Source organism: Humulus lupulus, chromosome 6 (assembly GCF_963169125.1).
Source record: "Humulus lupulus chromosome 6, drHumLupu1.1, whole genome shotgun sequence".
Classification (NCBI taxonomy): Eukaryota; Viridiplantae; Streptophyta; class Magnoliopsida; order Rosales; family Cannabaceae; genus Humulus; species Humulus lupulus.
This window is the reverse complement of record NC_084798.1, coordinates 119,700,681-119,716,022: the sequence shown is the minus strand read 5'-3', so window position 1 is coordinate 119,716,022 and position 15,342 is coordinate 119,700,681. Positions and strand designations below refer to the sequence as shown.

The window sequence follows — 15,342 nt, the reverse complement described above, 5'->3', positions numbered from 1 at the left end:
TCCCAAAGTCTCCAAACTAGAGAGTTTTTCTCAGTCAAATAAGATCCCCCAAAATGATGCCATGAGCCATTTATTTATAGGCTTATGGATCGTACATAAGATATTCCCTTTGACTGGGTCATTTTTGTTACTCTCACAATATTTAATTAATAATAACATTTAAAATACAACAATATGTGACTTCTTTGGGATAAACTGAGAGATTCTCGCGTAGGTACAACTAATTCTAGTCGAAGCCGTTACCAGAACTTTGCTTGCATAACGATGATCTGTCTTGTAGGCCAACTTCACTCCTTGAAGAAAGACTGGTCGGCCAAAACACTCGACTAGTCGGCCAAAACAGCTGACTGGTCGGCCATCCACTCCACTGGTCGACCAAATACTTCACTGGTCGGCCAAACACCTCACTGGTCGGCCATGCACTCCACCGGTTGGCCAAACACCTCACTGGTCGCCCATGCACTCCACCGGTCGGCCAAATACTTCACTGGTCGGCCATGCACTCCACCAGTCGACCAAATACTTCACTGGTCGGCCATGCACTCCACCGGTCGACCAAACACTTCACCAGTCGGCCATGCACTCCACCAGTTGATCACATACTTCATGGTCGGCCATGCACTCCACCGGTCGGCCAAATACTTCACTGGTAGGCCATGCACTCCACCGGTCTAACATGACACATCTCTGGTCTAACATGGCACATCTCTGGTCTAGCATGACACATCTCTGGTCTAACATGGCACTTCTCTGGTCTAGCATGACACATCTCTGGTCTAGCAAAACACTTGACTAGTCGGCGAAAACAATTGACTGGTCGGCCAAAGCATTTGACTGGTCCGTCAAAACGTTTCACTGGTCAGTCAAAAATCTTTACCGATCGGACATAAATTCTATCAGATTGGTTTGATCACTTTATCACAACTACGAAGAGCCAACAAATTTATTGACTATTAATGTGTCATTTACTAACCATGCATTGCCACTTGTCACATCTGATTGTCACGTCATCGAACTGAAATTTTGGGGATAACAAAAGGGTATCTTAAATTCTATAAATAGGAGCCTAAATGCTCACTTGTAAGACAACTCTATCTCTATCCACTAGAGGACTTAGCTAGAAATACACTAATATCCTTTATTATTCCATAGAGTTATTTCCAATATTGAGAGAATCCATTAGTGCTGGACATAGGGAGAAATAAGCTTTTGGACAAAGGTTGTAAACCTTGTTCAAGTTGGTGATCACTAATGCTTTTCACTTTGGTGGTGTAAGTGATAGAGTTTTGCTTTGTCTTCTTGTTATTTATTTTTTATACTATTGCTTTTATCTTCTCTTCTTCTATTTCTATTTACTTGTATTTTTGTAATAGAGTTGTAACACTTATTTATCTATCATCTTGTCTATTTTAAAATTTGGCATAGAATTGCATATTTTGTTTTACCATTTCCATTGATTATATAATATATATATATATCTCTAACAGTCAAAAGCTTAGTTTCTTTTTCAATGGACGAAAAAACCATAAAGATCTTGTGAGGATCCAACTTTGAAAAGATGGTTAGATAAGTTAATGATCTTCTTTGGTTTTCTTAGAAGATTTAATGACTTTTCTATAGTGATAGAAATAAAAAGAGAAAATTTTATAAATGAGGTTCATTGTCCTCTAATCTTCTTTTCTTTTACAAATATAGTGGTTAGATTATAAGATAATTCAACATCTTGTATTTTTGTTATATTTCATTAATTAACATATTGTGTAAATAATCTAGTAGATTATTGGGTAATATGCTAGCATGTTATATAATTGTCTTATTCTGGAATAATGAGATATTATTAGAATGAAAATTTTATGAGTTTTACATGACATGTATAAATTAATTGATTTTTTTAATCAATAGAAATGCGAAATCATATGTGTATGATATTTTGTAATTTACATATTAATAAAGAGGAATGTTAGTATAAGTCATATTTGTTGACAATTATGTGAAACTATATTGAAATATAATCATGCAAATATTTGTAAGATGTTAATAGGTTTTATCCTATATTATTGTTAGTATGTGATTTTTCAATAATCGAATAATTTGAGAATTTAAAATTTTCTCATTTAAAAGATGAGCATCTCATTTTATGAGATAAAAAAATATGAACATAAGGGGGTTACAATTTTTAATGGTTGCGTCTTGCTATTACAATAAAAACGGATCATGGTGGATCCAAAATTTGAGATAGTATATTGTCCAATAGACTTGGAGTCTAGAGTGTGGTCAAATGAAATATATTTGAGAATTATTTAGTGACAATAATTCTTAAATATTCAATGTCTCAATGAGGAGACATTTCAAAATTGGAGAAACAATCTTGATTCTTTACACTAATAGTGAATAGATTAAAGTGAATTTTATTTATTTTGGTTAAAGATATGGTGGTATGTTTAAATTAATCTCAATGAGGAGATAATTTTAAACTAAAGAATAAGAAATCAATGTGTTTAAATAAATAAATGAGTGTCTATTTTCATAGATTTAAAATGTTTAAAAAGTCTATGAATGGAATGTGCATGTGGCCATTAATGGTGCAAACGCGACACATTGAGGTCTCAAGTGAACATAACAAATGTGTGTGTTATCACCTGTTTGTTATCTAGGGAAAGTGGTTCAATGTTTCGGCAAACAAAATTTCATCAAACTTTGTGATAATTGCACTAAGGTAAAATTCAAGTCGAAATATATTTTACTTTATGCACCAATACAAATGTTCCTATAGAGAGTAATTATTTAATCGAGTGGGAGAATATTATATTTTAATATAATGTTTGATTGATTAAATAAGTGTTACAAAAAGTGATTATTTAATCTAAGTGGGGGAATGTTATACTATTTTAAATAATATAATGTTAGATTAGATAATGTGACGAAATGTGATTTGTCACACATTGTAACATACTATTGAGAGTCACAAAATTGGAGACATGTGTGTGCTCAAATGTGACATATTTTGGAGTTACAAAATCAGATACAAATTTGTATCTCCCAAATATTATGCAATGCTATGTAGATTGTATGTTACACTTTTGAGTTTGGATTTCACAAAGCCATTATGGAAATATGGTTGTTAGAGACATGTTTTTTACTCCCATTAAGTCTATGGAGATTACAAAACATGTGGGGAAAGAGTTTGTGAAGTTTTGGAAAAATTGAAAATTTTGTTGCTGAAAATTGCCTGTGGCCGCAACACTAATAATCCCTGGTCGCAGTCTGGGGGACAGAGGCCAGTGACCGTGGCCAGTGAGGCTGACAGCCTAAACAACTTTTCACTTTTTTCCAATTTGAACGGTTATAACATCCCAAGTAACTCCAAAATCTCCATTTGAATTCCATAAACATCCAATTAAACATTGGTACTAGCCATGGAGGTTGGTGGAATTTGAAATTCAAAAGGTATCTCAAACTCTATAAATAGGAGCCTAATTGCTCACTTGTAAGACAATTCTATTTCTATCCACTAGACCACTTGGCTAGAAATACACCAAAATCCTTTATTATCCCATAGAGTTATTTCCAATATTGAGAGAATCTCTTACTACTTGAGAGAGGGGGAAATAAGCTTTTGGACAAAGGTTGTAAAGCTTGTTCAAGTTGGTGATCCCCAATACTCTTCACTTTTGGTTGTGTAAGTGAGAGAGTTTTGCTTTTTCTTCTTGTTATTTATTTTTCTACTATTGCTGTTATCTTCTCTTCTTCTATTTTTATTTACTTGTATTTTTGTAATAGAGTTGTAGTACTTATTTATCTATCATCTTGTTTATTGTAATATTTTGCATAGAATTGTATATTTGGTACAACTTGGTACAACTTTGGGGAAGGAACATTGAACCTCTTCACAATAAGGGCAGACATGAACACCACCACCAACATGAGGGGACAGAAACACTATCATCAACACGAGCGACCAGAGCACCGCTTGATAATCAGGGGCTCAAATATAAATATATATATATATAGGGACAGAAACACCATCATCAACACGAGGGACCAGAGCACCGGTTGATAATCAGGGGCTCATATATAAATATATATATATATATATATATACACAAATATTTAAGTACTTTGTATTGTCCTGGTTCGAACTCAGTCCCATAGTTATTAAATCAAGTGTGGCCACCTGTTGTGTTGACAAGTGATGGTATGTTCATAGCTAATTAATTGGTTAACTTGATTCTTAGTAATTGGGTGTTTAAATTGAAATAGATAAATGCATAACTAGCAATGCAACTTTCAGTAATAATTCACATTCTTTTTATTGTAATTAGTTTTTATTTTTTTGTGATTATTTATTTTTTAAGATTTATTAGTTATTTTTCTTTTTCAAGTTATAATTAAAGTTACTTAAAAATATCTCTTAATAATATTAATATACTCGTAGGCTCTGTTTGAGAAGTATGGATTTTAATAAGGATAAAGAAAATAAATTTGAGAGAAATTATTTTCTAATTTTAGAAAGTGCGAGGGGAAATTTAATTAAAGGAACAACGAGGGAAAAATTGTAAACAATAGTAACATTTTATTTTCCTCATTTTTTGACGAGGAATGTTGAGGAAAAGTAAAAAAAATTGCTCTCTTTGGTGTCTCTTTCTCTAAACAACTTTAGTCTTCACATTACATCACTGGTTATAACACATATATATGTATATATATATATATATTAAAATATATTGTTATGTCCAAATGTAGATAGAAAAGTAATGTAAAGATGGCTAGAGAGAGAATATATGTCTATTTATAATAGTAGAACCTTTTCTTAAAAAAAAAAATTAATTGATTAACTATGACAATTGATGCATGTATATCTAAACTATATAAATATAAATTATTATTTAATTTTTCTTTTACAATGAATTCATTTCATTCATACATTTTTTTTCCTTACCAAACTTATATAAGAGAATTACATTTTTCTTTCTTTATCTTTTTCTTTCCCAACCAAAATCCAAGCTCCAAATACAGCCTTAGGAAATCAATCAAAAGAAAAAGGAAAATAAAAATTATGAAAAAAGTGAATAGTCATTTGATCATTTGAAATCAAATATGTACTATAACAAGATATAATCAGGTTAGTTAATAAAGGAGACAACGTACGAAAGTCGATCTGTGTGTAGAATTCATTAGACTTTTCTATGAATCAATTTATTTTGTGGATACATGTGGTAGCATGTGCAAATTAAAGCATGGGTAGGGCACACGTGCATGAATGCCCATGTGCAATTTCATTGTTATGTTTTTAGCCTAGTTATGGTGATTTGATTGTATTTGTATGCTACTGAGAAAAGGCGCTGCTCTAACTATGATCGAAACTCATGATTATATACATCGTTGAAAAGGAAAATACGAAGGCCAACAGTATACCTAAAATAATCAAACTATGGAAGCTAAACGTTTTATAGACTCAGAGGAGGCACCTTTTTAGCTTGGTGCCCACTAATTGGTCGTGTCTACAGTAAAGTAGTCTCAATGTATCTTTGACAAGAGAAGAGACCCATTATTCTTACTCTTTTAAATTATTTTAATTTTTTTTTATATATATATATATGGAATAATTATAGGGGAATTACATATATAACTTATCCATTCACCCATATAAGCCACCAATATTTTTGTTAACAAATAACATGTTAGGAATATTGAGCCTTCTCACTTATTTATTATACGTCCCTATTCCATAAGCGGCTGAATATATATGATGAAAAGAATAATGTGGCCGGGTGTATTATACACAAATAGAGCCAATATTCATAACCTAAGATTCCTTGAGTGAGGATTGATAACCAACTAATATGGGAAGGGGGTAGGTTTATGCCATTTTTCTAAGCTATGATTGACACATACACTTCTAATAATTATATAAATATAATAGCTAGTTTTTTTTTATTACACTAAAATCTATATAAAATCTTCAAACTGAGAATGTCACAAGGGTGATGCAAATTCTATAGTATATGTATATTAAGGAGCGAAAGATGGTATGCTGCACATTTGTACAAGTAATATAATATGTAGCTTAATTATAAAATTGCATATATATATATATATATTTATATAGACGAACATAGATTAAACGGGGATTTTGGGCCCTGGTTTGAGACAATAGTCTGGCAGAAAAAGAGAACCATATATAAAATTATATATATACCATAAGTAAGTTTTACTTGTAGATCCGAGCAAAAAAAGAACTTTTATTAATTTATTATTATATTTCTTTTTTGAAGAAAAAACAAGTTCAATATGTGGATTGTAGATAGTTTTTAGTTACAAACTTGAAATGTTGTTCCTAGGAGAGGCAGAATCTGATGAGGTGCATGTACATTACTTTAGCTCTGTTAGTACACTAATTGACATATATCCCTACATGACGTATATATATCAAAAATAAATTATTAAACTAAAACGTCATCCAAACAAAAAAGCCTTTAAAAAATGGATGACAAAAAAAAATTATATATATCCATGATATATTTTGAAAACTATTCAACTTCTATTTTTGGTTATTTCTGATTAAAGTCAATATCAATATATACATCATTAATATAATGTATATCCAATAATGATTAAAGGTTACCATGTTTTTCAACCCTCAAACTCATTAGAAAACAATAAATTTCGAATCAACATGGGGACCAAAAAGCACTAAATTAGTAACCCTCTAATTCTCATCCATCGTGAGATGTAAAATGTTTATAAAATACACGATATACATATATATTTAATATAAACAAACGAGAACTTAAGCATATTTCTTATATTTATATTAAATTTCTCCCGAGATAAGCAGAATATCATAAAGTTCATTAGTCCAAAAGTCGTTTGGGTGACGAAGGGACTCATTCAGCTCATTTCTATTAGAAAAAAATAAAGGAAGTGCTCCAAAGGTCAAATAAACTTTTCTCTCTCTCACGCAAATAAGTTTTCTTTTAGTCTCATGTCCCACGGACCACACCCCTATAATTCTCAAAGTCTATATTTAGAGACCTCAAATCATCAAAAGTTTCAATCTCTTCTCTCTCTACTCTCTAGCTATATATATAGTGTCTCTTCCTAGAGTCCCATTACCATAATATATATTCATAGACATTCTTCTTTTTCATAATCAGTTCTATTGCGAGCTTAAGAGAGAGATGGAAGCATATTCCATGAGCCAAGCACCTACAGATGAGTGTACCCCTGAAGAGAGCAGTTGGACCATGTATTTGGAAGATTTTGGGGTACAAAATAATAATATTGATCACCATCAAAGCTCAGCTCATGATCTGATCATCTCCTCTTCTTCTGAGAACTCTCTAATCTCGGATGCTGGTTCTTTAGTTGCTAATAATATTAAGTTCACAGATAATACTGCTCGTGGAGAATTTGAGCTTAATCTAAGATTGAATATTATGAATAATAGAAGATTGAGTTTCAAGAAGAGGAAAACCAAAGAAACTAACTTGGTACTTGATGATTCCTTGGAGGATACTGCTAGTTCTCCTGTACATAGTCCCAAGGTCAGTTTTACTGTAATTATTTCAGATTAATATTAATTATTGTATAGGCCTTTCTTTCATTCTATATATATGAGTTGCTTAGATATCTCAACCTTTATGGGATTTATTAGTTTACAGTATATATAATTTCTTCAATATTGATTCACATATCTAGGTTTTTAACTTGAGCCAGTTTGGTCATCATATGAAGTCAAAACAGAATGACCAAAACAATATCTCTGAGGTATATCATATACATGATGAACTCATTCTTGCTTTCTCAGAAAGTCATATATAAATATTTCTAAGAATAATATACTTAAAAAAATTCACATGTGCTTAATAATTTTGGATATTGTAGGAGATAATAATTACAGGAAGTACTTCTGGGCAAATAGATCATCCAAAATCAGTGAGCGACGCGCAATTAAGTTTTATTGGGAGTGAAAATGATCGATACACACTTAAGAAAAAGGGTCTTTGCTTAGTTCCTCTATCCATGTTAGTGAACTTTCGGGAATGAAGAAGTCGGCTAAATATGTATATATATATATATATGTATATCTCGCTTCCAAATGTCCCACTTGATCTACTTTGACAATATCTCTTTTCGGTTATTGCGCATGATGAGACAAATATATATCATGCAAAACTGTTTGTAGATTGTAAATATACTAGCGTAATTGATAATATCATCTGCAAAAATATATCTACAATTCCTATCTCTTTAAATTTTGATATATATTTGTATACAGCATAAAATTAGAAAAATATTTTACGATTGTGTTGGACATCGCGACTACGGCAATTGTCTATAGATGTGAAAGAGAATAAAAAAAATAGTTTAAGAAAACCATATATGTATACATGGGAAAGTATGTATAAATATGTATATAATGGGAAAGTACGTATTTCTTCAGTTAATTTCTAAAGGTTGTTGCATTTAATATTGTATATCAATAAATCATGCATTCAGGAAAGCCAACTTAACAGTAAAACAAAATAATTGCTATGAGAAGACGTGAAAGTTGAGTTTATTAGATATATGCTCTTGGTTTAAATAAGTACACCTATAAACATATATATATAAATATATATTAAGCATATTGAATAAGGGTGTCTGATGTTTGAGCTGTTGGTTGACAATTGTCATTTGCAACTGCAGCAATAATATTATTTATACATCTATATATATATATATATATTTGACAAAACTGCAACAACACATTAATATCATATAAACCGGACTAGCTATATAGGAATATCTACTATTCGTTGTTTTTACAGAGCAAAAAATTATTCATTGTTTTCTAATTCTAATCCACTAACTAAATTAGAACAACTACATGTGCTGACTAATATATAATATAAATATAAGCAGTTGATAATGTGAACAATTATGTTGTTACGAGATTACTAGATCCTTGCCTTGGGATTGTAGGATTGATTTGTGGGATACAATTTGATGTAAATTAGGAGAGGGTTTCCAAATATAGCTGATGCGGATCATTGTATGATCTTTTGGAGTTGTGCTCCTATGATGTATATATATACATTGTTTAACATCAATACACGACAAGCTCACAAGCTCTTTGGCTTGAACTTTACGTGGTACCAGAGCCACCAACGATCCAATTCTCATACCAATGGCTGGTGATACAGCGTCATCTTTACAGGCCATAACTACGGCCGCCGATGACACGCCATCACCACCACCAAAAACATATAAAATCAACATAAATTTCCCTTTTTTTCTTGGCCCTCAAGACCGTCCGGGTGACTTTATCACTCCTGCTCGTTTTACATAAGAGAATTATATGACGATTGGACAAGAGAAATTTAAACTGGACTTCAAGCAAGACGAAAATTTGGTTTTCTTGATGGTACAATAACATCCCCAGAACCTCCTTGCATGCACGTTGATTGGCTCACCATCCATGCTATGTTAATTTCATGGATTATGAACAGCATTGCTTCCACGGTAGAAAGCACTCTCTCAAAATACAAAGATCCGAAACGTTTGTGAGATACGCTCAGAGAGAGATTTTCTCTTGTTGATGGTCCATGGATTTAGCAATTAAAAACTGCTCTTGCTAACTGCGGGGAAACCAAAACAAAAACAGTTGCCACCTATTACGGAAAATTGGCAGCTTTGTGGGAAGAATTGCGAACCACGAACCTTTGATCACTTGCTCTTGTTGTGCACGATGTACCGCTAGCCGTGAACATGAAATCCATCATAAAGAAGATATGCTTCACCAATTTCTGATGGGATTATACAGCGGCTGCAATCAAGTATTCTTACTCAAGACCCACTCTTAATCGTGCCTACCTGTAGGTGATTCAGGATGAACGCGTTCGATCGACTTCAGACGTACTTGATGAGAAGCTAGAAGCAGTCGGTTTTGCTGTGCGTCCAAGTGGGCGAGAACGGGGCAGAGTTGAGAGGACGGAAAAATCAATCTTGTCTTGCACCCACTGTAAATAAATTGGTCATGGAGTGACCAATTGTTTCGAGAAAATCGGATATCCCGATTGGTCGGAGGATCGTGCCAAAAATGATGGTGGGGCAGATCGTGGAAAAATATTGTCTTCCTTGGTTCTAGCTGGCCGTGGGAGAGAGCAGGGGGGGTGGGCCGCAACGGTGTTTGTGCTAATGCAACAACAACTAAAACCCTTGGAGTATCTTCGTCTCAAGTGTTTTCCGCACTTTAGTGGAAGGCACTTGCAAGTGTGTTTGGTAATATGACTATTTATAGTGATCGTTTGAGTGGTAAGCTTAATGATAATTTGTGGATCATTGGCACTGGTGCATCCAATCATATAACTGGCAATCTATCTCTCCTTTTTAATGTGAAAAATTTATTGTGTCCTATTGGTCTCCTTGACGGCAAGAAGGTTGTAGTAACCAAAGAGGGTTCAGTGAGATTGTCGGCAGCTATAACTCTTCAACACGTTCTTTATGCTCCTCAATTAAATTGCAACTTGCTTTACGTGTCATAATTGTGTAATGAGATTTGAATAGTGTTGTCATATTTAACTCTGCTGTGTGTGCTATACATGACAAAACGAGGGAGCTAATTGGAACAGGACGTAACCAAGATGGACTCTACTTCTTCAATGAATCAAGCTCAATTCAAATACTCACAGTTGATGGAGAGAGATTTCTTCTTTCGAACTCTGGCTTAATAGAATAGGGCATCCTTCTGAGAAAGTAGTAAAGTTGCTACCTTCTATTAGTAACTTTACGGGTAGTTTGAATAAAGCATGTGAAGTGTGTATTCATGCCAAACATCCTAGAGATAGATTTCCTTTGAGTAACAATAAAGCTAGTCACATTTTTGAATTGGTTAATATTGATTTGTGGGTTCTTATAAACATAAATCTTCTTGTGGTGTTCGATATTTTTTTAACTATTGTGGATGATTTTTCTAGAGTTGTATGGGTTTATTTGATGATTGATAAAACAGAGGTTTCTCGAATTGTTATCCGTATTTTCCACCCGTAACACGTGGCATGACCCAATGGGTCCGTGGGCCCTCTTAAAGAGGTTCGGGTCCATCTATAGCCCAATGAATAGGGAAGGAAGAAACCCCAAATAGCCCAAGCACCATCGAGCCCAACAACGTTCGATGGGCCCGAGCATAACGAAATAGCCAGGACTAAGATGCAAACCTGACTCGTCTTCTCGGTCCTGGCCTACTTATATCCTCCGGGATGTCAACTGAGGTGGCACACTAACTAGTCGATGGAGAAAGGCCTTGTCATGAATCCAGGGAAGATATTCAGTGTGACAATGGCCATCATGGCAAATAAACCCGGTTCGGTGAACGAACCGAGACTCCAGTAAGTGAACCGGAACATCAGTAAATGAACCCGGACTAGACTTTCAGATAGAGCAAGCCTAGCTAGCCCTAATGCTAACTTGTCCCCATGAAATCCGGTAGCTGGTCTCCTTAACTAACTTGTAGAAGAGGGTACACACGGAACGTACATTGTTCCTAGGAAACAGTACTGCCACTACTCTGACTGATCCTGTCCCCAGGATCTCCTTAGAAGCCCATGCGGACCAGTCCGAGCTAACGTGCAATGGGCAGCTGTAGGTCTTGGCCACGCCTGAGCCGGTCGAATGGCCCAGATTAACTACATTTTATTATGTAATATTCTTTGTATTATGGATCCATTAGCGATCAAATCGTGATTACATCCCCATTGGGCCTGGATTAGTTTGACCCAAGCCCACTACGCTTCACTGCCTATAAATAGGGCCAGTTGTGCACTGTAGTAGGGATCCCATATTTTCTCTTATAAGCAATTACTTTGCTAAAACTTGTAGAAAACTCCAATGTAAAAAGCTCTCTAAAGTCTAATACTATTGACTTGTGGACTAAGGCTCATTAACGCCCCAACAACGTAAAAAACTCATATTGCTCATCTATAATTCTTTCTCTTCAACTCTTGTTTCTTAATATATTTCTAGTTTCTAAAAAACTCGGTAAACATGTTGGTGCTTTCATTGAGAGTTGAAGAAAGCGTGAATAAAACTCGATCATCTACAAAAACGGTGAACACTAGGCACACCCTATTTGATCTTGCTCACCAACAACAACAAGACAAAGGAGAACCTTTGCCCAACCAAACATTTCCTAAAGACTAACCCGAGGAAACACCTTATTAGGGGCCTCTGCCAGATGATTCCTACAACTTCGGGGATGGGGGTGACTACGACAAAGGCTATTATGAGGAAATGAATGGGAATATGAGGATCATTAGGCCGAAAACCCTGTTGATTCTGATGAGAAGGACACGAATCCTGAACAGGAGGATTCAGAGAATCCGAAAGTGATCTGCCTGAGGCAACAGGTCCTGGATCAAGAAGCCAGGATAACTTAACAAAAAGAGGCTACCCGCCAAATGATAGAGTCCCTCCTGGATCTTAGGCATTCATTGCTGCCCAAGGACTAAAAGCCAATCCTTCAACTGTTCCACCTCCAGGAACACAGCCGCCTATCCCGCCTATCAGGACTGGCGTACCCAACAACGCTAGCCCCATTCCTCCTCCGGGACCACATCTTGGAGCCATCTCATCGAATCCTGCTCATGAGAAAGGAAAAGCCAAAATGGCCGATCCTATGGGAAAAATAAACCCCTAGAAGAAAGCTCATCCCGTTCCAAAAACCGGGGCAAACCCAGGGCTATTCTCTAAGAAAGAACAGATGAATCTTGTCCCAGTATGGGATCATCCGAACGATCCGCAGGGGAAGTGCCCGCAGGGTATTAAGCCCCAAAATGTCCCTAGACAGGATGAATGGGAATGGCACTTTTACCCCATCACCTCTGTGAACAAGGGTCACGGAGGGCACAAATGTGAAGAAGAACCAAAAGCCGTCAGTTCGGGAGACGATACTTCCAGAGTAGACTTGCGTGATATCCTTAATGGTAGAAAGGAACGGGCCCGCAAGGAAATGATTCACCCGAGAGGAGGCGACTTGAGGAATAACCTCAACGACAGGAGGAACGAGAGAGTCCCATTGGACGATGGAATGGCTAGACAGTTCATGGAATAGTTGGCCGCTCTTAAGAAAGTCATGGATCGCTTGGTTCGGAAGAAAGAAGGCGGAGGTTACGATTCCAAAGAAGAGGAAAAGGAGCCATGCGCCAAGCACATATTGGATGTCGTGCTACCAAAGGGGTTCAAGATGTCAGACCTACCAGCCTATACCGGGAATGCGGACCCCAGAGATCACTTATCCCACTACAATCGCCTGATGACCATAGTTCACATTTTGGACAACGACAAATGCCTATGTTTCTCGATCACTTTGGCTAGGCCTGCAGAAGAGTGGTAGAAGCTGGACATGCAGGTTAGTGCGCTAGCTAATGTCAAACAACATCCCCTGGAAACCCTTAGGACTTACATCCAGCGCTTCACGAAGGAAGCCTAAAAAACTAAGGTGGATGACGGACAACGCCTGGTGGCTCTCCAATTTGGGATCAGAGTTGGATCCCCTCTCTAGGACGACATGCAGCGCAGCAAGGTGGCCACCCTTGAAGAGTTCATCAGAAGGGCACAAGGTTTCATCAACTGGGAGGAGGCCCGAATCTAAGCATTTGGGTGGTAGCTAGCAACCCAATCGACTGCCCAAACCTTCCCCGGATACAAGGTGCAGTATCTGGAAAATATTTATTCAGCACCCCCAGCGGTGTCCAGATTTGCTGGGACCCTTGGGATGCCATTCATGACCCTGAAGGTCTATGGGCCTACTTCAACGGGGTACACTCCAACTCCATCAGCCCCATTTTCTGAGTACGGAGTGGTACCCACCAGGTATAGTGCCGCTCCCGGCGGTGCCCAACCGCCTCAATTTGGAGGAGTTGGGGCAAGCATAAACCCCTCCCAGGGAAAGATATCGGGCAAGAGCCAGAACCGATTCGAGCCATCAAAGAAGGGAAGAAAGGGTTACGAGCCCCAATACATGGAATATACCAACCTGGTGGACACCCAGGAAAATATCTACCTGGCAACTGGCAACGTAGTCCATTACAAGAAGCCAACCCTCATGTTTAAAGGGGGAAAGAATTCGAGGGACATCAAAAAAAGGTTCGCTTACCACAAGGACGTGGGTCACACGACCGAAGGATGTCGTCAGCTGAAGGATGACATCGAGAACCTGATCAAACTGGGGAATCTGCACCAATGGGTCAGACCAATAAGGGTTCCGGGACTGCCACCAGTTTCCGGACACCTATGGCCCCAGGTGTACCTGGATCGTATCGACCTCCTCAAGGAGGGTATGCTATGGGTTCGGGAGCACAGGCCCCCAGGGGGCCCCAACAGTGCAAGTATCTGGACCCGGAATGCCATATCTTGGTCACATGGCCACCATATCAGGAGGCCCGCATCTGGGAGGTCCATCATGGAATGATCAGAAATGATACCTCAGCGAACTTGAACACGACGATGATGTATGCGCCTTGGTCTAAACTCCGTCCCAGTGTCCGAAGTTGATGAACCTGCCCATCATGTTCACGAAAGAGGATGCCCAGAACGTTCATTTCCCGCATCATGACCCCTTGGTCATTGATGCCCAGATCGCCAACAAAAGGGTGTCCGAGTGTTGGTGGATGACGGGAGCTCCATCAACATACTGTTCAAGCTGGCATGCACAACAATTGGATTGAGAGAGGTAGATCTGGCCTCATGCTCAATGCAAATCTAAGGATTCAATGGGGATTCATTGCTCCCGGTGGGTAAGATCAAACTACCAGTAACGTTGGGGAACAAGGTTCAGGGCTCGTTCAAATATTGAACTTTCGTAGTGGTAGACGACCTCCATCCGCCAACTCTGCATGAAGTTCCCCTGTGATAATGAAGGAGTGAGAACTGTGCAGAGAGATCAAAAAAGCACCCGAAAGAGCTATCAAGTCTCCGCCTGAAAGTGCTATCACTTCTCTGTCCGACCAATCTACATGGTCTGTTAAGAGCCTCTTGAAGAGGAAAGCGCTGATCCAACCCCACCACCAGAGCCAGCGGAGAGTGGTCGGGGAGGAGAATGAATTAGATCTGTAGATAGAAGCAGATAGGGAATTATAACCCATGGAGGAGGTGGAAGACGTGTGCATCAATGACAGCGACCCAACCAAAGTAATCTGAGCCAGAAGAAACCTAAACTCAATTGTCAAGGCTGCCATATTTTCCCGGTCGAAAAAGAATCAAGATTTCCTGGCCTGGTCACATTCGGATATGACTGGGATAGACCACAACGTCGTATGTAACACCTTGAACATTGACGTTAATGCAACTCGCGTCCGGCAG

At 37.4% G+C, this 15,342-nt stretch overlaps 1 protein-coding gene across 1 annotated transcript; it reads left to right on the top strand.

Moving 5' to 3' along the window:
- The first annotated feature begins 7,092 nt into the window (after window positions 1-7,092).
- Window positions 7,093-8,306, top strand: LOC133784175 (vascular-related unknown protein 1-like). Its single transcript, XM_062223640.1, has 3 exons — window positions 7,093-7,547; window positions 7,702-7,770; window positions 7,888-8,306. Exons 1-3 carry the CDS (start codon window positions 7,182-7,184, stop codon window positions 8,047-8,049), a joined length of 597 nt encoding a protein of 198 aa, XP_062079624.1. The 5' UTR covers window positions 7,093-7,181; the 3' UTR covers window positions 8,050-8,306.
- The last annotated feature ends 7,036 nt before the right edge of the window (window positions 8,307-15,342 follow it).

What these genes read in the sequence shown, in the direction of transcription:
- LOC133784175 (XM_062223640.1), top strand. Translation starts at nt 7,182, where the DNA reads ATGGAAGCATATTCCATGAGCCAAGCACCTACAGATGAGTGTACCCCT. An exon ending in CTCCTGTACATAGTCCCAAG is followed by an intron (nt 7,548 to 7,701) that starts GTCAGTTTTACT and finishes TCACATATCTAG; the next exon opens with GTTTTTAACTTGAGCCAGTT. An exon ending in ACCAAAACAATATCTCTGAG is followed by an intron (nt 7,771 to 7,887) that starts GTATATCATATA and finishes TGGATATTGTAG; the next exon opens with GAGATAATAATTACAGGAAG.